The 26,899-nt window shown below is 43.6% G+C and overlaps 1 protein-coding gene across 1 annotated transcript in view; it reads left to right on the top strand.

Moving 5' to 3' along the window:
• Window positions 1-26,899, top strand: part of MRPS6 (mitochondrial ribosomal protein S6) — a 114,357-nt gene that overhangs the window by 65,597 nt on the left and 21,861 nt on the right. Inside the window, exon 2 of the mRNA XM_082244916.1 lies at window positions 25,242-25,381. Coding sequence (XP_082101042.1) covers window positions 25,242-25,381 — 140 coding nt within the window. The remainder of the gene's footprint in view (window positions 1-25,241; window positions 25,382-26,899) is intronic.

Genomic DNA, 26,899 nt, shown 5'->3' with positions numbered 1-26,899 from the left:
TTAGACCGACTCCAGGGCCGGTATTTATGGATGCGGATAATCATCCACTTTGTATATGGCCATAGCAAACTGTACCGTTGCATGCTGTGAATGTGGGAGCCTATTTACCAATCATTCACAGATGTGCTTGTAAAATATCCACCACCATCTGCTGGGTCTCGGCAAATTATTTTTGTCACCAGACTCTGCAAATGTAAAAAGTCCTCCAAAAACAAAAAAAAGCCAATTTCAAGTGATATAAAGGAAAATTGCTCTAACTTTTTAAATACTTGATTCTTCTGTGATTTTTACCTTCAATTGCTTATGTTGGTGACCCGGCCTCTTTAACCACTTGACCTTCAGAAGATTTTACCCCCCTTCATGATCAGGTAATTTTTTTTGCAATATGGTACTGCCTTCTTTAAAGAGGTTGTAAACTCAGATTTTTTTTTTTTTTTTCACCCTGCAAGAGAAAGACATGATGAGCTAGTATGCATCGCATACTAGCTCATTATGCAATACTTACCTTAGAACGAGCCCCCGCCGTGCCGCTCACTCACCTCTATGATGGGCAACATGTCCAGTCGCCCGTCTTCCGGGATCGCGGCATCCGGCCATCTGATTGGGGCGGAGCCGCGGTGACGTCACTTCTGCACACGCGCGCGGGAGCCGACAGTCACGGCACGGGACTCTGAAGGAACAGCACCAGTGGCCGTTCCTTCAGAGCGCATGCGCCAGTGACGTCACTGGCTGCATGTAAGGTAAATATCTCCTAAACGGTGCATGTTTAGGAGATATTTACAGTACCTATAGGTAAGCCTTATCATAGGCTTACCTATAAGTACAAGTGTCAGAGGAGGGTTTACTTCCTCTTTAACTGACTATTGCGCGGTCATGCGACACTACCCAAACAAAATAATGTCCCTTTTTCCAACAAATAGAGCTTTCTTTATTTTTTGCACTATAAACAAAAAAACAATTGTGAAAAAAAAAAACACCAATATTGTTTTTACTTTTCTGCTATAAAACACATTCAATAAAAAAAAAAGTAAATAATTCAATTTATTGATAAATTTAGGCCAATATGTATTCTGGCCTAAAAGAAAATCCCATTAAATGTATATTGATTGGTTTGTGCAAAAGTTATCTCATCTACAAATATATATATATAATGTAATATATGTGTATGTGTGTGTGTGTGTGTGTGTATATGTAATAAATATATATATATATATATATATATATATATATATATATATATATATATATATATATATTATATTTTTATACTTTTTTTTTTTTTACTAGTAATGGCAGCATTCAGCGACTTTTAGGGGGGACTGTGATATTGTGGTGGACACTGACACTTTGCGGGAATCAGTGATCCTAATACTGTGATCAGTGCTAAAAATATTATGCACTGTCACTGTACTAATGACACTGGCAGGGAAGGAGTTAAACATCTTGGGCAATCAAAGGGTTAAATGTGTGTCTAGCCAGTGTTTTGGTGTACTGCGTGTGCTGCTTTTACTAGGGGAAGTAATGGATTTTATTCCCTGCTTAGCAGGGAAAATAAAATCTATTAGGTCCCGCTGACAGGACAGAGCTCTGCCTGGTTTACATGGGAAGGACTCTGCTCTGTATATATTCATGATTGCTGAGTGCGGGTGGACATCCATTGGCCCGGCATACGCTGAACGACATGTGCTGTGTTTAATGACAGCACTCCAGGTCTGCACCCCGGTAACGTCAGATCACGTACCTAGTTTGTGATCTGGGGCATCTGGGCCGGCTTGCCACCATATAGCTTTGGTATACGGTTGGAAAGCAGTTAACCATTCCCCAAAATAAAAAATAAGAGTTTTGGTTTTTACATGCACTTTAAAGGAAACATGAGGGGTGTCGTTGTTGACTTTGAAAATGCTAGTTGCCCAGCTGTAATGCTAACATTAATACTTTGATCACTAAGAGTCCTTTCACACGGCCGCTCCGTGTGTCCGCAAATCATCCAATCCGTTTGCGGATGATTTGCGGACATAATGTAAGTGAATGGCACTGCGGGTGTCAGCGGAATACCACCCGCTGACACCCGATTTTCCTCCATTCAGTTCTGTTCCGTTTTTACAAATGGAACAGAACCCATTTTTTCTTCCGTGTAAAACACGGAAAGGAAGGAAAATCGGATGTCAGCGGTGTTATCCGCTGACATCCGCAGTGCCATAGACATACATTATGTCCGCATATCATCCGCAAACGGACGGGATGATATGCGGGCACACGGAGCGGATGACAGAAATGTCATCCGCTCCGTGGAAGAAAAAAAAAAAAAGTCCCGCAGCGGAGCTTTCACACGGAGCGGCCGTGTGAAAGGAGCCTTAAACAAGTACGCAGACTTTTTTGGATGTTGCTTGTTTTGGGTTGGAGTGCTGAGGATGACTGCCAGGCAACAAGCATCTTCAGAAGGTAGTTCTTTATGAAGGAGCCCTTAACACATCTGCCCCAGAAGAATGTGTTCTCATATAGCGATTTGATTGCAGCTTTCCTTATCACACACGCACACTTAAGTGCAGCAGATGCTTCTTTTTTTTATTTAATGTTCTTTTTACATCCTAATAACACCCAGTTGGTCTGGGATAAAAAAAAAGATGACAAATTATCATGCAGTGGTAGCAAATCGCATCTTTTCTGAAGAAGTGTGTTTGTCTGGAAAGAAGCGTGCTGATTTCCTGCACTTTAATAGCTTTGACATTTACTTTTCAATTTGCATTTGCAACCTGCAATCAGGCGCAGTCAGATTTGTCCATACTGGAGATGTGCGAGAAGCAACAATTTCTGTGATGGAGAGACTCTTCTGTTCCGGCTTTGTTCCCTAAAGATTGATGTACACAGATCGAGATTTGGACGTTTTCATTAGGGACCAACCGCCCGAATTCTGGTCAGTGTGTCATCGTCCCAGGGACATGCCGGAACACTTTTTTTTTTTTTTCTTCTTTTTCTTTTCGATCAGCGGCTGCAGCAACTGATCAGTGCAGGATCTGCTGTACAAATACAGTGTTCTATCTGAGGATTTTTAAAAAATAAATAAACATGTTATACCTGCTCTGTGTAATGGTTTTGCACAGAGCAGCTCTGATCGTCTTTATTTTGGGTCCCCCATCGGCGCTCCTGGCTCCTCCCCTCCCTGCCGAGTGTCCCCAATAGCAAGCTTCTTTCTATGGGGGGTCACTCTAGCAGGCTCAAAGGATATTTAATGAGGAACTCCAGTCTGTAGCTGCTGACTTCTAATAATGACACTTACCTGTCCAGAGATAGCAAGGTGTCTGCACTCGGAGCCGATTTAATCAATCAGGTGCAGGCGCTGGCATTGTAAATAAGGGAAATCAGCAGTGAAGCCTTCACACTTCACAGCTGGTTTCCTACTGCGAATGCGCAAGGCGCACTGCGCATTTAGAATGGTCCCTCCATCTTCTGGGACCCCTGTGTGTCCCAGGAGGAGGAGGGGCTGGAAATGTACGTAGGTCGCTGATTAGCAATCTTGCCCAGAGGTGGGAGCGGGTACCGGTCAAAACCAGGTACCTGTCCCAGCCACCCCCCCAAATGTGGCAGGGGAGGAGGGTGTGCTCCTCCTCCACTCTCTCCTCATTGGCCCACTGGCTATAATTGACAATAGTAGGAGCCAATGGCTCCTGCTGCTGTGTGAGCCAGTGGGGGAGAAAGACCTGAGAGAGCCGCTGCTTCCATGCACATCGCTGCACCCAGAAGGTTTTTTACCTTCATGCATTAAGATAAAAAAAAAAACTACCTGATAAGTTGCCACTTCCTGTGAACTGAACTGGAAGAAAAATATCGTTCTTGTGTAAACTACTTATCCTATCACCCCCCCAAGTACTGAAGATGAACAACAGCGAGTATGTGTAATGTCCAGCCTGGATAACAGCCATGGCACCTTCCATAGATACAGTGGCGTGATGAGCATTGTCACCCAAGGACAGAAAGTGAATTATTGGCAGAATCACCAGGAAAAAAATAAAATACATCAACCAAACAATGCAGCCACCCCATGTAAGAACAGAGTATGCTTCACTATATTGTATTTGGGTTTCAATATGCTTTAATCTCAAGGTAACGCCAGAACATTAAACCTAACACTAATCCTAAAGCTGTAAAAGTTCTCTTTTCCCAACAATAACTACCATATCCTTTCAGTGGTAAATCACTGCAATAATTACAACAAAAATACTTTTAGATTGAAAATAATTTGGGGTTTGCTGCCTATGCACCTATTATCTGCACAGTTAGGTTTTTCCCCAACATTTCTGCACCAGGGGTAAGAGGGTCATGTGGTCAGGTCCAGCTTCTTAGAGGAGTCCCAGAGCTTTTGAACTATGTAATCGTTTATCCACTCAGCAGCAGCTGCCCATAGTTTCAAATAAGACCTATGTATATAGTTAGTGTTACTAAACCCAGGAGCATTCACTATATCTGGTCCCCCACAGTACACAGAACATGGAAATGCAATTCTTTCAGTAAATATAAACTGCTAAATATCTTTTTTTTTCTCATCATATAGTATATAGCAGTCTTGTGACTTCTATCAGTGTCTGGTTGAAGCTTGTAGGAGGAGTTTTCATTCTCCTCTGACTGTCCTATGAGGTTGCAGGGCCCCTGACCCTCTGCCTGGACAGTGCTGATTGGCCCCGTGCTGATCACATGCACCCTTCCAAGAAAAAAAAAAAAAACCTCTAGCAATACGCACCAAGCTGAGCATGTGCAGAGTGCCCCCCAGGGCTGTATACTATCAGGAGATAGATTGGGGACAGTGGAAGAAGGTAGTGATGACCGATATTGTTTTTTTTAGGGGCGATACCGATATTTTGTTCATTGGATATCGGTATCGGCCGATATTTTCGGACAATTAAAAATGTTTTCTTTTTCACGGGTACAGTTGTGGAGGGATTTGGGGGTCTAAAAGACCCCCAAGCCCCTCCTCTGCACTTAAAAGCATTCAAAACAGCCAAGTTTGGCTGTTTTGAATGCTGTAATTTTTTTAATCTGGGGCTGAGTACCCGGAAGTGAGGTCCTGACATCACTTCCAAGTTTTTACATGGAGACCCGATCAGAGCCGAATGCGGCTTTGATCGGGTCTTCTCTTCAGTGGCCGTGGAGGTAGGATTCCCGGTGGGACGTAGCTTCTCAGCTACATCGGTTGTCATTACAAGACAGCCGCCAGTCGGCTATGGACGCCGCTACCGGGGGTGATGCCTCTAGCTGCAGGCATCACTCCAGTACAGCACTTTCCTGGAATATCGGTAATCTCAGGGGGCGATTTCGATATATCGGGGAAAGTGCAGATCGGCCCTCGATACATTGACATTGCCGATAATCGGTCAATCCCTAGAAGAAGGGGAGGATCAGAGAAGACAGTATCAAACAGCCTTTTTACACAATGCAGATTATTAACCCCTTAGGTTCCACAGTGAGTATAACCAGCATGCATTACTGCATATACAGACTGATTTTACTGCTGTGGGTTTTAGTAACGGGTGCTTGCATCACATCGGTATGAAAGTATATAGCCTGTTTCACTATTGGTTATTGTGTTAAGGTTAATAGCAAAAACGGAGGGACTCTTCTGTGTGTGGACGATGCAAACCCATACGACAATAAAGGGTCACAATGGGGTTTATATATTCAGATTGGAAATTCACAGAATTGTAAGTTCTACTGCAGCCGGTCTGTCAGATAACACACAGTTTACAAACATGAGGGATTTTAAGACCAACTGTCGCCTTAAACTGTCTAAGCTGCTGCCCTAGTTATGTCATCTCTGGAAGATGTGTCTAGATATTGTGATAATTCCTCCGTGAATCGTGTCTGAGAATGATATGGTTAGGTGGGTCTAATTCTAGACACAGGCCAGCCGATAGAACAGGTATGTGGCTCCTGCAGACTTAAATTATTGGGTTATTTTTCATTATAATCTGAAGAACTATAGGGATTGCATATGTTAAAAATACACTCCAGTGAAAAAAATGTTTTGTTTTTTTGTTTTGGATGGGGGAAAGGAATTTTTAGAGTTGTCTTAGGAGCAAGAAGTGAGTAGAAATCCTCCAATAGGGACAAATGACAACTCTAAAATGGAAATGTTTATTCACTTTGGAGATTTCCTCTCGTTTTTTGCAGATATTTTTCTCTCGTGCATCTCCAAGACAGATAGTTAAAGTGGAGTTCCACCCATTTTTAATAAATTGGATTACATAGATGTATGTAATCCCCTTTAAAACGACTTTTACCAATGGAAAGTTTTTTTTTTTTTTTTGCTAGTAAATACCTTTATTTTCTGCTTTATTTATCCTCTTCTCACTTCCGGGTCCGGTCAATGATTATGTCATTCGGCGATTCACAGTGTGTGCTGGGATTGCATGAAATCTCGCATTATTACACAGGAGATGAGCTGCACTGCGTGATCTGCCCCGCCTCCTCTCAGTGAGCTGTATGTATGTAGTGTATTGAGGCCTTGCTCCGCCCCGCCTCCTCTCAGTGAGATCATTGAGGATATAATGCTTTCAGTCCTCGCTCACTGAGAGGAGGTGGGGCGGAAAACGGCCTCAATACACTACATACATACAGCTCACTGAGAGGAGGCGGGGCGGAGGCGGGGCAGATCACGCAGTACAGCTCATCTCCTGTGTAATAATGCGAGATTTCATGCTCTGATATACATCCCAGCACACACTGCGAATTGCCGAATGACGTAATCGCCGACCGGACCGGAAGTGAGAAGAGGATAAATAAAGCAGAAAATAAGGTATTTACTAGCAAAAAAAAAAAACAAAACTTTCCATTGGTAAAAGTCATTTTAAAGGGGATTACATACATCTAAAGTTACTAAAATGGGTGGAACTCCACTTTAAGGGAAACCTCCCCTGCAGGCTGCAAAAATAACCCGATAGTAGCGTTAACCATTCCCTGCTCTCAAGCAACCAAAATAGATGGTTTGGACATTTATCTTCATACCATATAAACCAGGAGTAGGCCACCCTAAAAAAGTGAACATCTACCAGAACAACATTAAAGGAATCAAAGATTACCTGTCCCCCCCCCTTTTTTTTTTTATTTTTATAACTGAGCATTAAAACTTATTTTGAAGAACTCGGGGATCATTAGTAAGTTACCCACCTACAAAAGCCAAGGGCAGTACCTACATGGGCTGTTGGATCTGCAGAGATTAGGTGATGCAGTATTCTAACACCGTCACCCACCGACGTCCTTAACCAGGGAACAGCTGGTAATTAAGTAGTCGGCACCCACTGTATCTTTAATAACTATGACTCATCTGGTGTCCACAGGATTGCCAAACAAAAGATGAGCCAGCATTAAACACAAAAAAAATAGCACGGGGTCCTCCCAAATTATACCAGCCCATTCAAGTCTGGTATAAATTTTGAGGGGGACCCCATGCCAACATTTGAAAAAAATGCATACAGCATCCTTATCTGTGCATTCAGACTGGGAAAGGGAGGGGGGAGAAGGACAACAAGTGAGTGTTCACCAAAAAAGGGCAAAGTAAATAAAAGAACAGTTTTAGACAAGTCCTTTATTAAAACACCCTGAAAAAAAATTGTCCCCCAAAGTAAACCCAGTGTCAATCATGATGACCCACAAGAAAATAAAAAGCCCAGTCTGCACCCGATGCTCTGGTCATGCCAACTGACATCTCTGCTGCCCACCTGCTGCTAAATATACTAAGGGGCAAGATGACCTGATGAAGTAACCAGGTGACTCTGCGCCTTGTGACATCATTGTGATGGAACCGACCCACAGTGTGCTTGTGTGATTCCGTCAGTATACTGCTCCCTTCAGTCTTGAACATCAATATCAGATATTAGCCTCAATATACATGACTAGCTGAGAATAGCTTGTTAAGATCTGGAACTGTTTATTGAACAAACTCACACAGAATATATACCACACAGGAGGACATCCCCCTCCTGACCAGATTACCCTAACAATACAAACTGTACACCGAAACATAATTAACCTGAGCTAATTAACTAGCCACATCTGGACAAAAACAATAGGTGAATGGGAATCCACATCTAAACAATGTTATAATTAACATGCTAATTAACTCAGCACTTAAACTAGCCTGGATGACTAGACTGGCCAGCAACAAGGCTAAAACAAGTACATTACATATCCTACGTATAAACACAGAATGCCTTATTAAACAGACAATAGAAGGAGACTCCAGTAGCAGAATGTGTCAGGCCTGCCTCCCTTATGACTGTTTGACTGATGGAGGGAACGATCAAGAAGCAGCAGGAGAAGTGAAAAAAACATCCCAGCAGGCAGATCTTGGCACTGTAGATTGACAAGTACTGCTTTCTCTCCAGCAAGGAGAATGATGAACAGCACAGTAGTGACTTCACCAAAGTTCATGAGAAATGCGGCCACCAGAGGCAGGAATGGCCAAGATCCCCTTTTTAGATTCTCATACTGCAAAGATGCATATCTGAGGCTACAGGAACAGAAGTGCCTAGGCACCCTCACCCGTCAAGTGCAAAGCTGTTTTTTAGGAAGAATTTAAATGTCTACTGCTCAGCCACAATTAACCCTTCTAGATTTTCTTTATGCCTATTTAAACTGTTTTACATCCACTTTAATGTCAGATTTCATAGAGAGCCTGCCTTACTAAAAAGATCCTGAAGCAGCTTGCAATCTTATTACAGAGCTTTTTCAACCTGAATAATTGGTCATTGGATAGAAGTTTAAGGGCCCATTCAAATATATCTGTACACTAATACATTTTACCTCTCTGCTTGGTCTCTTTTCTGTGCTTGGGTATGCTGGAGGGTGCATGGGTGGTGTTGAGTGCAGATAAATGCATGCATGCATGCTGCATTGTGGTGCGTTTTTGTTTTAACATACACTTTTCACTTTCTGAAACAGGCAAAGGGTCTATGACTCGGCAGAGAGGCTAAACCTCCTGCTTGCGTGTTGTTTGTGCTGTGTAGTTATTTGCGCTGTGCTGACACGCATTACCATGTGCTAAGCACTCAGGGCTGTACACAGCTGCTTTGCTTTGTGGCCACAGCAAAACTGAAACCGCATATCGCATTTGTCAGGCAATACCACTGCTGGCCGTGACTCATTTGAGTGTATGGGGCCACTGGTTGTAATGCGCACAGTTGCAGTGCGGCGTTGCGTCATCCACAGGGTCAGGCAGAGAAGAGGTGACACAAAGATACCCAAAGGGAACCTTGCTAACCAGTTATTTGCCCTCTGCTTGCCTTTTCTAGGCACAGCTTCCACAGTTCAGGTCCTCCTAAAATTTTCAAAAACTAAGAGGTCAGTCATGCATCACCTTATAAATCCTGTAAAATCTACAAGTCCAAGTGTATTAATAATGGGATTTTCTTCTTTACCTGAAGATTTATCTGACCCTCTAAAACACAAAGGTGTAATTTCCTGCTAGATTGAAATCTTTACTATTCTGTTCATTCTAAGGAAAAAAAATAACGTACAAAAATAGCTTTCAGAGTTACTGAAGGTCTGGAAAAACCTGATTTTAAATCAGTTATTGGACACCTTACCCGTATTTACAGAGATAAGCAAATATCACCCTGGCTTCTTTAGGATTTCTGGTGAAAGTTGTCAAAAGATTTTTAAACTCGATTGGCAGGCTCACACTAAGCTATCACGAAAGCTGAGCGCTGACTGTGCATCTACTGCTATTTCCACAATCAAGGTTGATCAGCGTGTTGAACAATTTGACCCTGCCAAAATTGCAGCGATTTTTCCAGAAATATTATACTTTATAATTTACAAGAAGCACCTTATAATGTTTCTGATCCTTATATTGTAGACTGATTTCAAGCTTATCTTGCACAGTGTGTACTTCCTAAACTCTCTTACTGCTCTTAAAGTGATTGTAAAGTATTTTTTTTTTAGTTAAAAAAAATAAACATGTTCTACTTACCACCTCTGTGTAGTTGGTTTTGTACAGAGCAGCCCCAATCTTCTTCTTCCCAGGTCCCTCTTTGGTGCTCCTGGCCCCTCTCTCCTGTTGAGCGTCCCCACAGCCAGCAGCTTGCCTATGGGGGAGCTGAGCCGAAACGGTGTGCGCTCATTTAGACATGGAGCCGTGGCCTGGCCCCGCCCTTTCTCTCTCCTCCATTGGCTTGCTGACTTTGACAGCAGCGGGAGCCAATGGCATCATGCTGCTCTCTCAGCCAATGCGGAAGGAAGTCCTGGGAAGCCGAGACACTTGTGCAATATCGCTGGAGCGAGATGGATCTTAGGTAAGTATTAGGGGCCTGAGGGGGGCTGCTACACAAAGAAGGCTTTTTATCTTCGTGCATAGAATGTATGAAGGTAAAAAAGCTGCCTTTTACAATCACTTTTAGTCTTGAATGCACCTATTTCTACTAAGGAAATTGATGAGGTACTTGAATATCTTCCTTCAAGAAAAGCTCTGGGACCCGATGGCCTCATGTGTCTGTATTACAAGACGTTTAAATGTATCCTTACACCACATATGCAGACCTTATGTAATGGTTTTCTAAAAAGCCCAAACCTGTCCCGGCTTCTATGCTCCATTCACACATTATAGTACTCCCTAAACCTGGCAAAGATGCTACCCTCTGTAGCAATTACCGTCAAATTGTGATTTTAAGCTCTGATCCTAAAATCTTTACTAAATTCTGGCAAATCATTTTGGGAGCGCTTATATATTTAGATCAGTTGGTGTTTGTTTCAACGTGACAAGCAGGTGATAATACTTGACGTACTATTGCCTTAATTGATATAGTAAACCGCACAAAGGAGGAAATGCTACATTTTAAAGAGAATGTAAACCTCCTAAAAATAAAATAAAAACCTGAAAGACAAAGGCATAATGAGCTAGTATGCATCACATGTTCACCCGTCTTCCTTCCGGGTTCGTGTCCTCCAGCAAGAGCCACAATGACATCTTTCCCGTGCATCGTTCACGGCACATGGCTCCCAAAGTAACGAAACGGGCGGCCATTCCTTCAGAGTGCATGCGCCAGTGATGTCACTGGCTGCATGTAAAGTAAATATCTCCTAAACGGTGCACGTTTTGGATATTTACAGTACCTAATAGATAAGCCTTACTTCCTCTTTAAGTTTAGATGCTGAAAAAGCATTCGACTGCCTTGATTGGCCTTTTTTAATGATCAAACTGTGCCATATGGATCTTTAATGCCCCCTTTAACGCCATTCAGCATCTATATTCCACTCCCACAACTTCCATTAAAAAACACTTTGTCTCCTCTCCTATGTTCAGGATTTGGAATGGTACACATCAGGGGTGCCCCTTGTCTTCTTTCCTATTTGTTCTCTGTAAAGATCTATTGGCCTTGACCATCCGATGTTCACCTGACATTACGGGAGTCACCGTCCATGGCAACCAATTTAAATTGTCTTTATTCTCCAACAATATTCTCTTGACACTCACGAAACCTCGACTTTCCTTGATGAATTTACACAGAGCATTGGATCCCTTTTTCACTCTTTCTGGCTATAAATTGAATCTCTCCAAAATGTAAACATTACCTAATTACTATTCCTTCTACCCTCTCTGTCCTACAGTCTACGTTCGCTTACCATTAGAAAACTGATAGACTCAAATATTTGGGAATTTTCCTAACACCCAAGGTCTCTCAGCTATATACCGCCAATTATTGCCTACTATTTAGAGAACCTAATCACACTTTGTTACACTGGAAACCTCCTCTTCTTTCTTGTATAGGCAGAATTATCATCTTTAAAATGACTCTACTTCCCAAGCTCATGTACAGTACCTCTATGAAATGCTACCCATTAAGGGCCCGTTCTCTGGGTTACAGAAGATACAGCAAACGTTCCTAGATTTTACTTGGGGCAATGGTAGACAATGACATAGAATCTCGAGACGTCTATTGCTGGCCCACAAATCTCAAAGGGGAAATAATATTGAGCTGCTCAGATCAGCCATTTGGCCTCTTTGTCTACTTTGTAACCTTGTAATAAGGGGATGGAGATTGAATGTCTTTGGATAGCTCCCGTTCATAATAACTTTGATATAATCTCAAAGTGAAGGTTGGTAGTGTTTGACTCCTAACGTCTATGGTTCATACCAAAAATATCTGAGCTTACTGTACCGCTAAATTTCACCTATCATTTAAGACTTTGCAGATTTTTTTTTTGTGGTTAATCCCCTCCTATCTTCTAGTCTTGAGCGTTGGGTAACTTCTTCTTCCTGGTTAGCAAATGGCCTTTTTTGCTCCCGTGATATTGTGCATCCCATATCTGGGAAGTTGCTTACCTTTTACTGAACTAAAGTCTAAGAATGTTTTACCATCTCTTGATAATTCGTCTATCTTCAGATACAGCACTATGCACAAACATTGGCTGATAAGCTTGTATTTTCTAAATTATCCCCCTTCCAGAGAATTTGTCTGGGTGGTCCTAAGCGTCAGCATCTCATTACCAACATATATTGTTTACTTACATCTTTAAATGCTACTCCTTTCCCCAAATATGGCTAAATGCTTAAATGGGAGCATGTGCTGGGCTGATCTTTGGAATAAGAGTAGTGGGAGGACATCTCACTCCAATTCCATTTATTGGGAATAGCCAAAAATCCATCCATATTTGGGAAGCCACTAAATCTCTTTTGCAATTGCTTTTTGATTTTTTCCGGTTCCTCTTCTTGGTTGATTTTATACTTGGGCTTCCTCTACTGAATATTTCCAAAACTGCTGTTAATTTGGTTAACCATGTTCTCATGGTATGGTCTCCCTGCAGTTGATCTTTTCTCTCTTACTGAATTATCATACCTTTTTTCTTACTGTGTTTCTATGTGGAGGTAGCCATCTTGGTAGAGGCAGGGCTGTGCTTCCTTGTTTCAAAGCTCCCTCTTGATGAATGGAGATCTAATGACTGGTAGGGAAACGTTCAAGAAATGGCAAGAGAGGTGGAGAATGCACAGATCCTGATTGGTAGGGAAACGTTCAAGAAATGGCAAGAGAGGTGGAGAATGCACAGATCCACCTAATGAATGAAGCATGGTTAGGTAGATCCTTGTATTGCAAGTCTTCAGGTAAAGCATCTTATCCAACATAAAAAACAATGAGAAGCATACTAGTGACATCCCCCAAATCTCTCCGAATTTTCTGAGACTAGTAGTTAGGGACAGCAGTACTTTAGATAATCTCATACTGCAGATATACAGTGCAGGAAGTGCACTGCTGTTTTCAGGAGGAAGACAAAAGGTAAATGTTTCCACTTTCTGCACAGGCACTATACCATTTCTAGATATCCCATAGAAGATAGCACATCTTCACTTTTTGAGTTCAGGTCCTCTTTAACTGTGTCTTTCAGAGCCAATTTGTCTTGAGTAATTTGTTGTTATGCCCCCTGCAGAAACATGATTTGGACATTTGATAAGCCATGTGCTCCTGATTATTGTTCTGCAAGTAAGGGGGAAAGCCCCATCAGAAGCTAGTGAGTCATAAATTAGATTTGTATAAGTAGCCTTGGCAACATATAAGTCTTGGGACCAAATCTGTTGCTTGCCAAACAGACACACCATTTGCTGTTCCACAGCTTGTTTTGCTGCCCAGGGAAAAGCCTGCCTTTCTTGTTCCAGGGTAGCAGTACTTCATTCTGTATAATGGATGAAGCCCAGTTGCAAGAAGTTTGTGATCCAGTATTTAACTGTGAATAACTTTCAAAATGTGGTGTGATGATTATCCAAGTTATAACCATGTAATGGCTTCTCCCTTAAAGATTTTTTTATTAGTTTTTAATTTTATAGATTAAAAGGTTTATTTTTATACCCTTCTCTTTCAACCAAAGGTAGGCCACATGATCCCTTTCCTCACACACTGAGAGGAAGACTTATAAATTACCCTAAGGGCCCTTTCATGTCCGCAAATCATCCTATTTTTTTGCGGATGATTTATGGACATAATGTAAGTCTATGGCATTGTGGATGTCAGCGGAATACCATCCGCTGATATCAGATTTTCTTCCTTTCAGTTCTGTTACGTTTTTTGGAACGGAACAGAACCCTATTTTTTCATCCATTCAAAAAACGGAAAGGAAGCAAAATCGGAAGTCAGCGGTGTCATCCGCTGACATCCGCAATGCCATAGACTTACATTATGTCCGTATATCATCCGCAAACGGATGGGATGATATGCGGACATACGGAGGGGATGACACAAGTGTCATCCGCTCCGTGAAAAAAAAAAAAAAAAGTCCCGCAGCGGAGAATAAATCCGGAGCGGCCGTGTGAAAGAAGCCTTAGGCCCCTTTCACAAATGTGGACCGTCAATGGATAAAAAAACAAAAAACAAAAACCAACTATAGAAACCTTATCTTAATGGTACAAAACCCCAATGGTTCTCCAGCAATACAGCCCAGAAGTCCACTGCAGGACCCTCTAATATTTACCTGAAACTCATCTCTATCCAGCGATGTTGCAGTAGAGACTCTGCCATCCAGGACTCTCTCTCTCCTGATTGGCTGAGACACAGCAGTGGCACCATTGGCTCCCACTGCTGTCATTTAAAGTCATTTAGCCAATAAGGAAAGAGGGTGGGCGAGGGTCAAACCGGGGTTCTGTGTCTAAATGGACACACGGAGCTATGGCTTGGCTCAGGTGCCCCCATAGAAAGCTGCTTGCTGTGGGGGCACTCAACAGGAGGGAGGGGCCAGGAGCACCAAAGAGGGACCCAAGAAGGGGAGGATTTGGGCTGCTCTGTGCAAATCCACTGCACAGAGCAGGTAGGTATAACATGTTTGTTATTTTTAAATAAAACAAAGTGAGGCTTTACAATTACTTTATCCTTCTGTGTGTTTTGACCCTGCCCAAAACTCAGACCCTTTTGGAAAAAGATTAGAGAAGTCTAAAACAAATTCACAGATTTCACCATTCCAGATGACCCAGCCTTCTTCCTTCTACATCATTCTAGCATCCCCACTAAAACTTACAAGAAATGTGCCCTTCCCTACCTCCTAAATGCTGCCTAATCCTTTATCCCCCTGAAATGGAGAGACCACTCACCCCCTATATCACTGTAGCTACCTGGAATAGAAAATGTTAGACAAATGGAGAACCTCACTTTCCCCTGTCAAAACGGACCCATATATATATTGTACAACTTGGTTTTACTGAATCAACTTCAGGTTCTCAGAAGGGCAAAGAGCCCCTGCACCCACCTGAGGGATACCCAGCCCCTCTGTTACCCCATCAACCCCTACCTCTTCTTCCCTACTATTCCTCTTCCATTTCCCCCTATTGACCCCTCTTTGCTCTCACTCTACTCTTCCTCTCACACCTTCAATGGCCCCCCTCCTACCACACCTACCCTGGACTCTCTTCTCTACCCCCTCCCATTCTTATGCCTCCCCCCATAAAACATAGAAAAATCCACAATCTGGTTTTCCTTTTCCCATAAATACAGAGCCGCAAAACCTCATGGCAATTTTCTGGATGAACAACAAGATTTCAGAATTAGTCTGCGTCTATTGTTTGTAATTCTTGTCAAGTACATTGAATGGTATTCTGTACTTTATCTTTGAACAATGGTAAAATGCTTTAAACTGTGCCAATCATAATGTACTTTTTCTGAGCCTCATAAATAAAAGGATTTACAAAGTTTTATTTATACTAACCTGTGCATTGCTCATTGTTTGCGCGTTATAAAGATTTATCCTACATCCAATTTTAGTCTTACCTTGTCTTGTTTTCTTGCTGAAAATAATGTAAAGTATGACACACACTTGGTCCCCAATTGGGAATGGGGGTCACCATACAAGGCACGTTTAGTAGCTGCATAAAAACCGTGCATCATAACATTGATAGGCTGGATTATAAAACAGATTTTCATCCTGAAAATGTAAAGCATTATAATACAGATTTGTATGGAAGTTTATTTCTGAACCTCAGTAGGGCATGTATCCATTTAGTTTGTTGAAACTAAAAATGGATTTTTGTAAAATCTTACCGTAAAATCCTTTTCTCTTAGCTCATTGACAGACGTAGTCCTCGGTGATACAGCACCTTCGGGTTATGTTGCCTCCACAGGAGCAGGACTAGACAGGAAATTAAAAAGCTCTGGCCACACCCTAGGGGCAGTCCCAGAGGGTATATCCTCTCTCTCTCTGCCTCAGCAAATCAGTTATGTGAAAAAGCAGTCTTTAGAGATTTTAACCCAACCCAACTCAAAAAACAGAGGGGCGGGGACTACGTCTGTCAATGAGCTAAGAGAAAAGGATTTTACGGTAAGATTTTACAAAAATCCATTTTTCTCTAGCGCTCATTGACAGACGTAGTCCTCGGTGATACAGCACCTTCGGGACGTCCCAGAGCGGTATCACAAATGAGGGGTGGGAAAATGAAAATCAAATCCCAATCTAGAAGGCCCAACCGGTGCCAACTAGAAGTTTACAATGCTCATCCTTAATGATGAGACTCAACAAAAAAGAGAAAAAATTTTTTTTTTTTTTTTTTTTCAAACAGAAAAAAACCCTCGAGGTAGACCACCGGTCTCCTCAAATTGCGGCCTGCAAAACCTTGCGGCCAAATGAGGCATCCGCCGATGCCGTCACATCAATTTTATAGAATTTTGTAAAGGTATGTTCCGACGACCAGGTGGCCGCCTTACATACCTGGACCACTGACGCCTGATGGCGAAAGGCCCAGGAAGTACTGAGCGCTCGAGTGGAGTGCGCCCTAACAGGGAACGGAGGACTCTGACCCTTAATAGAATAAGCCTGTACCACCATTTGTCTAATCCATTTGGCAATGGTCGCGGCAGATGCAGGCAAACCCTTTCTGGGGCCATCCGTGATCACAAAAAGTGAATCCGTCTTACGGAATGATTCCGTAGCTTTCAGGTATACCCTGATTGCCCGAACCACATCTAAGGAATGCAACGCATGTTCCCGATGATGCTTGGGCTGAGGACACAAGGAAGGTAGTACAATATCTTCATTCAGATGAAAATCTGAAACCACCTTAGGAAGAAAGGATGGCTTAGGATGAAGTACTACCTTATCCCTATGAATCACTAGGTATGGGGACTGGCATGATAATGCAGCCAGTTCTGACACCCTGCGAGCAGAAGTGATAGCCACCAAGAAGGCCAACTTCTGGGATAAAGTAAGCAAGGGAATCTCCCTGATGTTTTCAAAGGGAGGTTTCTGTAGAACCGACAAAACCAAATTAAGATCCCAGGGCGGTAAGGGCGCGCGGACTGGTGGAGCCAGGTGCCGCACCCCCTGGATGAAATTCCGCACCAAGGACTTGGTAGCTAAAGGCTTCTGAAAGAAGATTGCTAATGCTGAAACTTGACCCTTGATGGTGCTCAAGGCTAGCTTCTGCTCAACCCCTTGTTGCAAAAAGGCCAATATTCGAGTCACCGAATAGGTACGTGGAGGAAATCCTAAAGATTCGCACCATGCAATATAAGTCTTCCATGTGTGATAATAGACCTTGCTGGAAGTCGCTTTCCTTGCTTTAATAAGGGTAGGAATGACTGAAGTAGACAAACCTCTGTCCTTCAGTACTTGGGTCTCAATGGCCAGGCCATTAAAACCAGCGACTGTAAAGCATGATGGTAAATTGGTCCTTGAGACCACAGACACTCCCTGAGACGAAGTTCCCACGGAACGTCTGCGACTAGCATGTCCAAGTCGGCCAGGCCGGCTTGACGAGGCCAGCCTAGAATTTCTAGGACCATTGGCGCTTATTGGATCTGAACCAGGCGTCCCTAGAGGTATCTGGCCCCGACCATCCGAGAAAGTCTGGTCGTTTTCTGTTCCCACACATTTATCAGATACCTGATTGTTATCAGGAAGGGTGATCTTTTCTGGTTGAACCTCAGGGACCGAAGTCACCCGACTAGAGGCTTCTTGGCCTATCTGGTCAACCAGATCCGATTCCTGTGAGGTATAGGGACTAATCTTAGGAAAAGGTAAAGGAAAAGATCTATTCAGGGAACGGTAACTACCGCTTCCTGTCGTACTTAAATGTTGGAAGGGAAGAATCGCACCGGTAATAGTGGTTGATGCTCGATCTAATGTCCTGAATACCGGTGAAAACGTCCCCCCACCCTGAAACCGGGTGGGGGCGCACCTTCAGGCTGTGTACTCCTTTGCTTCGGGTTTGGCTGGGTTGGTCCTCTGTTTGTCCGACCAGCCCTTCTTGAACCCTCCTGGAGGAGTCTTGCCTTTCCCGCTTGTTCCAGCCGGGCGCCCTTTATGGGCGGTAAAGAAAGGTCCTCGCTTGTTGCGAGGTCCCTTAGCTTTAGCAGCCTGTGGCAAAAAAGTGCTCTTGCCCCCAGTGGCATCCTTAATGATTTCATCTAGGTTGGCCCCAAATAGACGATTCCCCTGAAAGGGGAGATTTGTCAAGGTCTTTTTGGAACCTAGGTCAGCTGACCAGCATTTTAACCACAGCACACGTCTGAGGATGACCGCTGACATAGATGCATGCCCTAATAGGGGAGTAGTGTCCAAGGCTGCGTCACAGATAAACTGTAGCCCTTGTATAATCTGTTCCATCAAATCAGATGTCTCCTGGGGAATATCTTTTCCCCTAAGGTCTTGGCGTACCATTTTCGCCCATTCTGTAAGTGTCTGGGAAACTAGACCAATAACAATTACTGGTCTAAATGCTGACCCTATCAGAGAGAAGATGGTGCGGGACTCTGCTTCCATCTTTCGATCCACCGGATCCTTAAAGGATGAAGTGTCCTCCACTGGGATAACCGTGGCTTTATTCAGCCTGGAAATAGGTGGATCCACCACTGGTGGTACCGTCCATTTCTTAATGATGGATTCCTCAAACGGATAGCGTCTAGCAATACGCTTGGAAATAGTAAAGGTACGTTTAGAATGCTCCCATTCTCCTTTAATCTTATTACCGAAACACTTGGGTACAGGAAAAACCTTCACCGTTTTGATGAGCTTATTAGTACCAAAAGGAATCTCTGTTTCAGTTGCCTCTGTCGGTAAAACCTCAAGTTTTAAGGTTTCCTGCACTGCCACAACTAGTGCGTCCACCAATGCTTCTTCCTGAATTATAGCGGGAGAAGAAACGTCCTCCTCACTGTCTGAGGGAGCTTTACCTGAGATAACAGCCCTTGCAGAGGGACCTGCAACTGCAGTGACCATCTCTGAATCTGAGTCAGAGGTGTCAGATAGTATAGGGGTAGGCGGGGGTCGCTTCCTTGACCCCCGTCCCTGACAGGCCGCCTCCACCCGAGCCACCATAGACTCCAAAATTGCTGTAAATGACTCTATACTCTGTGCACCGACGGGTCCCGTGGCCCCCTCGAGGGAAACAGGTGGGGGAATATGTGTGGCAGGGTCCATGATAATTCCAGTCACTTCCTGGATAATATAATTCAAAAATAAAAAACTTTCTTTTTTTTTTTTTTTTCAGACCCCCAGCGCCACAAAAAGCCCCTTAGTGTTACCTGCTAGGGATCCCTATCGATCGAGAGAGAGAGAGATAGACCCCCAGGCTCACCACTTGATGCTCAGAGTTTAACTGCAACAGGTTACAGCGCTGTCTTGACAAACAGGAAGTCTTTTGGCTGGCTGCCCAGGAAGAAAGGAGGCGGCTCCGCCCCTCTGCACGCCTTCCGGCGCCTCCCCTAGCTCCACGAGGTGTTTGGATCACCTCAAACATGGCCGCCCCCATGCTGGAGACACGAGGCTACGCCAAGATGGCGGCTCGTGCGATCCAGCAAAAAAAATGGCGGCGGCCTGTACTGAATAGCGGTGTGCTGCAGGGCACACAACACTCTCTCTGCATGGGGATTTGGCGTGGTTGGCGGTACCGGCCCTGGCGGACCGCATGGCCGTTCAGGAGGCCTGCTTATAGCTGGAGATCTGATTTAGGAAGGCAGTCTACATGTCCGTGGCTTCTGACTGGTAGGTAGCTTATTCTTATCACCGTAAGATTCCCAGAATGCCACTGATTACAATCTTTTAAACATGTATACAATTAGATTGTTAGCTCCCAAACCAAGCCTCCTGGCTTTTTGCACATAAAATCACACTCAAAGTAGGAGGATCTGTGTCATGTTATAGGATAGAGAGGGACTCTATCTTACCATACAGAGAGGGGCCCGCGTTCACCACAAGACCCGTCAGGGGAAAAGGGGGAACATACTACTCACCATACCGGAACCAGGCGGGCACCAACTCCTGACAGTACCCCTCTCCACGGGGGCGGGAGGGCTGTCGACCGATATGGACGCCGTGACTCATGGTCTTTGGCGTTTCAGCGAGACGTTTAACTCGCGGGGTCAGTCCCTTAATGGGACTTTGTCGCGGCCGACCCAGCGCGGAGCTATGGCCTGCACGCGCTCGTAGGCTGAACTGGGGTGACCACCGGATCTCAACATCCAGCCCGTCGCCCAGTTCAGCTTTCTTGCTTGAAGATCTCACAGGAACACTGGAGAAAAAAAGCTGTCTAAAAAATCTTTTAAGAAAAAAATCTTGCCAGGACCGAAGATCCCAGCAAGGTATCTAGGTCCTTACTCCTAACTAGACAGAAAATAACTGATTTGCTGAGGCAGAGAGAGAGAGGATATACCCTCTGGGACTGCCCCTAGGGTGTGGCCAGAGCTTTTTAATTTCCTGTCTAGTCCTGCTCCTGTGGAGGCAACATAACCCGAAGGTGCTGTATCACCGAGGACTACGTCTGTCAATGAGCGCTAGAAAAAATTCTGTTAAAATTCAAAGATTATGCCACCTTAGAACTCTAGGCAAAGTAAGTACACTGCATAACCAGGTGGATGACAACCCTACTTCCTATGTCACATCTGTGCCTTCAGCCAGCTTACACCAGAACGTTTCCAGGATAAGGGTCCAATGAAAAGTTTACATGGAAACTGCAGAAAGAAATATTGGGTCACTTTACTGGCTGTTGAGGGTAGTGGTGAATCACAGGGCTGGCTGAACAAAACTTCCTGTCCTCCAGCAGGTGAAAGTTTTATTGTGTGTTTAGGCATTTGTCATCTGATCTGGTTTAATTATCTGTAAAACATGACTGGAGGAAACTGTATATAAAAATCACTTGGTGGCCTTTTCACTAGAAATCCATAAGGAAGCCATGGCTGTATTTGCTTAATACTGTAAATATGACTGAGATGTCTAACAGAGAACATAAAATCAGGCTTTTCAGTTTAGTAATCATCTAGCCCAGTGGTCTTCAACTCCGGTCCTCAGGGCCCACTAACAGGCCAGATTTTAAGTATTACCTTGGGGAGATGCAGACTAGAGTACTGCAATCACTGAGCAGCAAATTATATCACCTGGGATGTATTTCAGTTATTTTGCAGGCCTGTTAGTGGGCCTTGAGGACCACTGATCTAGCCCTCCAAGCACAAGCCTGGAAGACCAGCGCCTGCTCAATTTTTTTTTTTTGTGAAGCTGTAAATTTTCAGTGCATTCTATTTCCTTTTCGCCTATCAGTCATATGTAATTTTTTTTATTAGAATTAAAAGGCAAATGCAAGTAAAAAAAAAAAAAAGACCAACAAATACCATAAGTGACATTTCATCCAGGAAATAAGGTTTGCAATAAAGTCTTGACCAGAAAATAGTGGTCTTAATGCTTTCCAAAATCAAAAATATTCAGACTGCCACATTTAGAGCCTATTCACATTAGCGCGACTTGTCAGGCTGACAAGTCGCGCTCGGTCGCGGTCCATTGATTCGCACAGGACCCGTTCTAATAGGAGCGACACAAGAAACACTTAGAAAAAGGGTCCTGTACTACTTTGGGGCAACCTCGGAGCGACTTGCATAGACTTCCATTGTGTGAAGTCTCTGCAAGTCGCGCCGAAGTCGCGGTGCACTCCACTTCACAGGTCGGCCCCCCAAAGTCGTGTCGCGCTAGTCTGAATGGGCTCTTAGACTTAAAGCAATTGTAAAGTCTCTTTTTTTTTTTTTTTTTTTCTTAAATAACAAACATTTTAAACTTACCTGCTCTGTGCAGTTGGTTTTGCACAGAGTGGCCCGGATCTTCTGCTTCTCGGGTCCCTCTTCTGTGCTCCTGGCCCCTCCCTTCTGTTGAGTGCCCCCACAGCAAGCAGCTTGCTATAGGGGCACCCAGACCCGAGTCACGGCTCCGTGTCCATTCAGAGACAGAGCTGTGACCCTGCCCTGCCCCCTTTCTCCTGATTGGCTGCTGTCTCAGCCAAAGTGGAGGGGAGTCCAGTTCATCTGAGAAACTCCTGCAACATCACTAGACAGAGATGGGCTGGGGGAGGCTGCTGCACACAGGTTTTTTTATCTTAAAGCGGAGTTCCGGCCACAAAATCGACATAGTCGATTTTGGGCCATCTGCTTGCTTCTAGTCACCTGAAAAAGAAATGGATAATTACGATTTTTTTTTTACTTACCTTGTTGTTGCAGAAAAATATATACTCGCCTTCCTTCCACTTCCTCCCTCTGCGGCCGCGGCCTGCGCCGTCACTTCCTCTTTGCATTGATTCCTGGGAGCTGAACAATGTCGCTCCCAAGAATCAATGCGCCTGCAGCGGCCCCACTCGTCACTTCCGGTGCGGCGCCTCATTCCCTGCTAAACAGCTTCTGGGCATGCCCAGAAGCTGTGGAGGGATGACGTGCGTGCACCGGAAGTGACGAGTGGGGCCGGTGCAGGCGCATTCTGGGAGAAGAGGATGCAGAAGAGGACGCGCTGGCTTCAGCTGCCCACATCCGAGATGGCAGCGCTGGAGAAGAAATTTTCAAGGTAAGTATTTCTTCTAAAAGGTAAGTGTGAACCGGGACAGATCAGAGGCTATCCATTGTGGAATGTACTAGCCCTGACTGTCCCGGGGGTATTTTCATTGAAAACATTTTTTTGTGGCCGGAACTCCGCTTTAATGCATAGAATGCAATAAGATAAAAAAAACCTTCGGCCTTTACAATCCCTTTAAACAAGTGGTTAGCTCTTGCAGCGTGGGCAAAGCCCCATTGCAACTGAGATTTTTTAGGTTTCCTGGAGGAAAATTGAGGCAAGCTGAGAAGTCTAGATGGTGAGTTGTATTGCATTTGCGCCAGACATCGTTGGTGTTGAGGTCAATTCATTAAACTTTAGTCTCATCTGACCATAACACCTTTTTCCATTTAGCCTCAGAATCTTCAAGCTGCGTTTGAGGTGGTCAGATAAGAATAAAATTTAATTATTTGCCCTCCACACCAGATATGTCTGGCGAAAATCCAGTACAGAACACTAATCCGGCAGTAAAGTATGGAGGTGGTAATATCCTGGGATGGGGGTGTTTCTCTGCAGCAGGGACTGGAGCACTTGTCAGGATAGAAGAAAAATATGATGGGGAAAAATGCCATCAAATTCTTGAGGAAAATCTGCCCCCCTCTGCCAGAAAGTTGTCAATGGGAAGAAGGTTTACCTTCCAACATGACAATGACCCAAAGTACACAGCAAAAATTACCACACAGTGGGTGAAGGAGAAAAAGGTGAATGTCCCTGCATGGCCTAGTCAGAGCCCAGACTTAAGGCCCGTACACACGTACCGATCGTCGGCATACAAACGTCGGCGGACGAAAGATCTGCCGATTGTACGCTTGTTAGTATGGTGCCTCCGACAGCTGTCTGCGCACATTCTGCGGACAAGAGTCTTTCTTGCAAGCGTTTAAATTTTTGTATGCCGACACCAGAACGGACGATTGTTCGCCAGTCAGTACAGAATTCTGCCGACAGACCGCAGATTTGCAAGACTGGGCATGCTCAGAAAAGAAAAAACACAGGGAAAGTTAACCATTACATGACATCACTTCTGCAGTCGGCTGTAGTCGGCGGACAAAATTCTTGGGCAGTCTTTGCACTTTTCAACAGACACCGACATCCCGGGGAGAAAAGACGAACGTTTGTATGCCGACGATCGGTACGTGTGTACGGGGCTTTAAACCCCATTGAAAATCTGTGGAATGACTTAAAGACTGCAGTCCACAAATGGTCACCATCAAATTTAACTGAACTTGAGCAGTTCTTCAAAGAAGAATGGGCAAATTATTGCAAAGTCTAGATGTGCAGTTAGTAGACACATATCCCAACAGACTAAAGGCTGTAATTAAAGCAAAAGGCGATTCAACAAAATACTGACATAAGGGGGGGATCCTTTTTCCAACTCAGTAATTCAGTTTTTTATTTTTATTTTTTCTGATATGTATGGATCTTTTTCACTTAGATGTTATAAGTTGCTAGTTAATACAGCTACAGTAAGTTACTAGTAAATACATCTGCATTAAAGAAAAACTGTGTCTGCCTTCAATTCAGGCTGCAAAGCAACAAAATTTGATTATTTTAAAGGGGAGGGGGGATTCTTTTCTGTACCCACTGTATATCTGGGCCAATTTAGACAGGCGCCAATTAACCCAGCAGCATGTCTTTGGAGTGTGGGAGGTACCCGGAGGAAACTCATGCAAGTGCTGGGAAAACAAGCAAACTCCTTGCAGATAGTGTCCTGGTTGGAAGCAAGGATCAGTTCTAGTGTATTTTTCAAGAAGCAAGGGGAGTGGAATTTTCATGCCAAATTATTGACTGGAAACAATAGTAATCAGACAAGGGCTTACATCTCTAAGCATTATTTATTGCCTATGAGAGGCTTCAGCTTTCATTGCTTGTGGATATCGCATAGACGGGGGATTTTTTGTTCAGTCCATCCAAGAAAAAGTATGCATATCTTATATTTTTATTACCCAGGTCGGCGGTGTTAAACAGGCCAATAGACATAGGCGTGCGCACAGGGTGTGACAGGTGTGCCTGGGCACACCGTAATTACCCCTTGTGGTGCAGATTCCCCCTGTTAAGACCCCTGACATTTCACCAAAAGCTCCCTAACTAGGCTAACAAAAAAATAAAAAAATTGTAAAAAAGAATAAAAAAATAACAAAACTACAGACACCGATCTCTAACCTACTGACACCATCAGTATATACACATGTCTATGTGTTTGAGCTTTGGGGTGCACACCCTAATGCAATAGGCTGCCCACACCTATGCCAATAGATGAAGTCAAATGTTATTAAAAATTGTTTATACTATCCACAAATCTGCAAAACTAACACTTGGTAAATAATCTGTTTGTGATGTATTAAAAAAAAAAAAAAATCCTCAAGGCAGACCTTGGCTAAAAATCAAACATGCACTTTTTAAAATTATTTTTATTAATACTATCTTCTTTTTTTTTTTTTTTTTTACAGCCTGAGACAGTGGCCGCTCTAAAACGTACAATGGAAGCTCTCTTTGAAAAAGGAGCCATCATTCGAAACCTGGAGAGCCTTGGGGAGAAGAACCTTCCTTACAAGATATCGAAGCACAACCAACGTCACACCCGAGGAGGGTATGACGCCTTTTTTTTTTTTTCGTCACAATTTATTGAAAGAAAACATAACACGTATATAGCCAAGACTCTATATTTTTATTGTACGATTTTCCTTTTGTGTGTACGGGCCATAAGCTACTGTACAGCCAACAGTGATCATGTGATGGGGAGGCCACCTCCAATGTAAAGAGGGCTGACAGCAACCTGCAGTAATTGAAAGCTCTGATATATCATTAAGTTTCTGACTTTTTAATAAGGAGCATGCTACATTACTTTTTCTGAAATGGACTAAAAATACACTACATGAGCAACCTTTTAAATTACTCCTGATAGTCACACCAATATTAGCATGTGGGACATGTTAGTTCACCTTTAATGCCATTGCTATAGGTGTAGGCCATCTCCCTACTGTACATCTGGAAAGTATTCACAGCGCTTCACTTTTTCCACATTTTATGTTCCAGCCTTATTCCAAAATGGATTATATTCATTATTTTCCTCCACAATTCTACAAACAATACCCCATAATGACAACTTGAAAGAAGTTTGTTTGAAAACTTTGCACATTTATTAAAAGTAAAAAATGAAAAAAAAAATCCCATGTACATAAGTATTCACAGCCTTTGCTCAATACTTTGTTGAAGCACATTTGGCACAAATTACAGCCTCAAGTCTTCTTGCGTATGATGCTACAAGCTTGGCACACCTATTTTTGGGCAGTTTCTCCCATTCTTCTTTGCAGGACCTCTCAGACTCCATCAGGTTAGATGAGGAGTGTCGGTGCACAGCCATTTTCAGATCTCTCCAGAGATGATCAATAGGGTTCAAGTCTGGGCTCTGGCTGGGCCACTCAAAGACATTCACAGAGTTGTTCCGTAACCACTCCTTTGTTATCTTGGCTGTGTGCTTAGGGTCGTTGTCATGTTGGAAGATGAACCTTCGCCCCAGTCTGAGATCCAGAGCGCTCTGAAGCAGGTTTTCTACAGGGATGTCTCTGTACATTGCTGCATTAATATTTCCCTTTAATGTGAAAAAAATGTTTTCACATTATCCTATTCAGGTCATGGTTATATTCAGAGGGAGGCAGCAGTCCTTTTTCATCATCTTTAGGGTGGATTTTTTTTTCTTTTTTAATCTTTCCCTTAATGCTAACTAGTCTTCCAGTTCCTGCCGCTGAAAAACAGCCCCACAGCATGATGCTGCCACCACCATGCTTCACTGTAGGGATGGTATTAGCTAGGTGATGAGCGGTGTCTGGTTTCCTCCAGAGAAAACGCTTGCCATCCAGGTCAACAAGTTCAACCTTTGTTTCATCAGAGCAGAGAGTTTTGTGTCTCATGGTGTGAGAGTCCTTCAGGTGCCTTTTGGCAAACTCCAAGTGGGCTGTCATGTGCCTTTTACTGAGGAGTGGCTTCCATCTGGCCATTCTACAATACAGGCCTGATTGTTGGACTGCTGCAGAGATGGTTGTTCTCCTCGAAGCTTCTCCTCTCTCCACAGAGAAATGCTGGAGCTCTGTCAGTGTGACCATAGGGT

This window comes from Pelophylax lessonae, assembly GCF_965119305.1.
Source record: "Pelophylax lessonae genome assembly, chromosome: 2".
Classification (NCBI taxonomy): domain Eukaryota; kingdom Metazoa; phylum Chordata; class Amphibia; order Anura; family Ranidae; genus Pelophylax; species Pelophylax lessonae.
The sequence above is the reverse complement of the archived record's forward strand: the minus strand, read 5'-3'. Positions and strand labels throughout refer to the sequence as shown.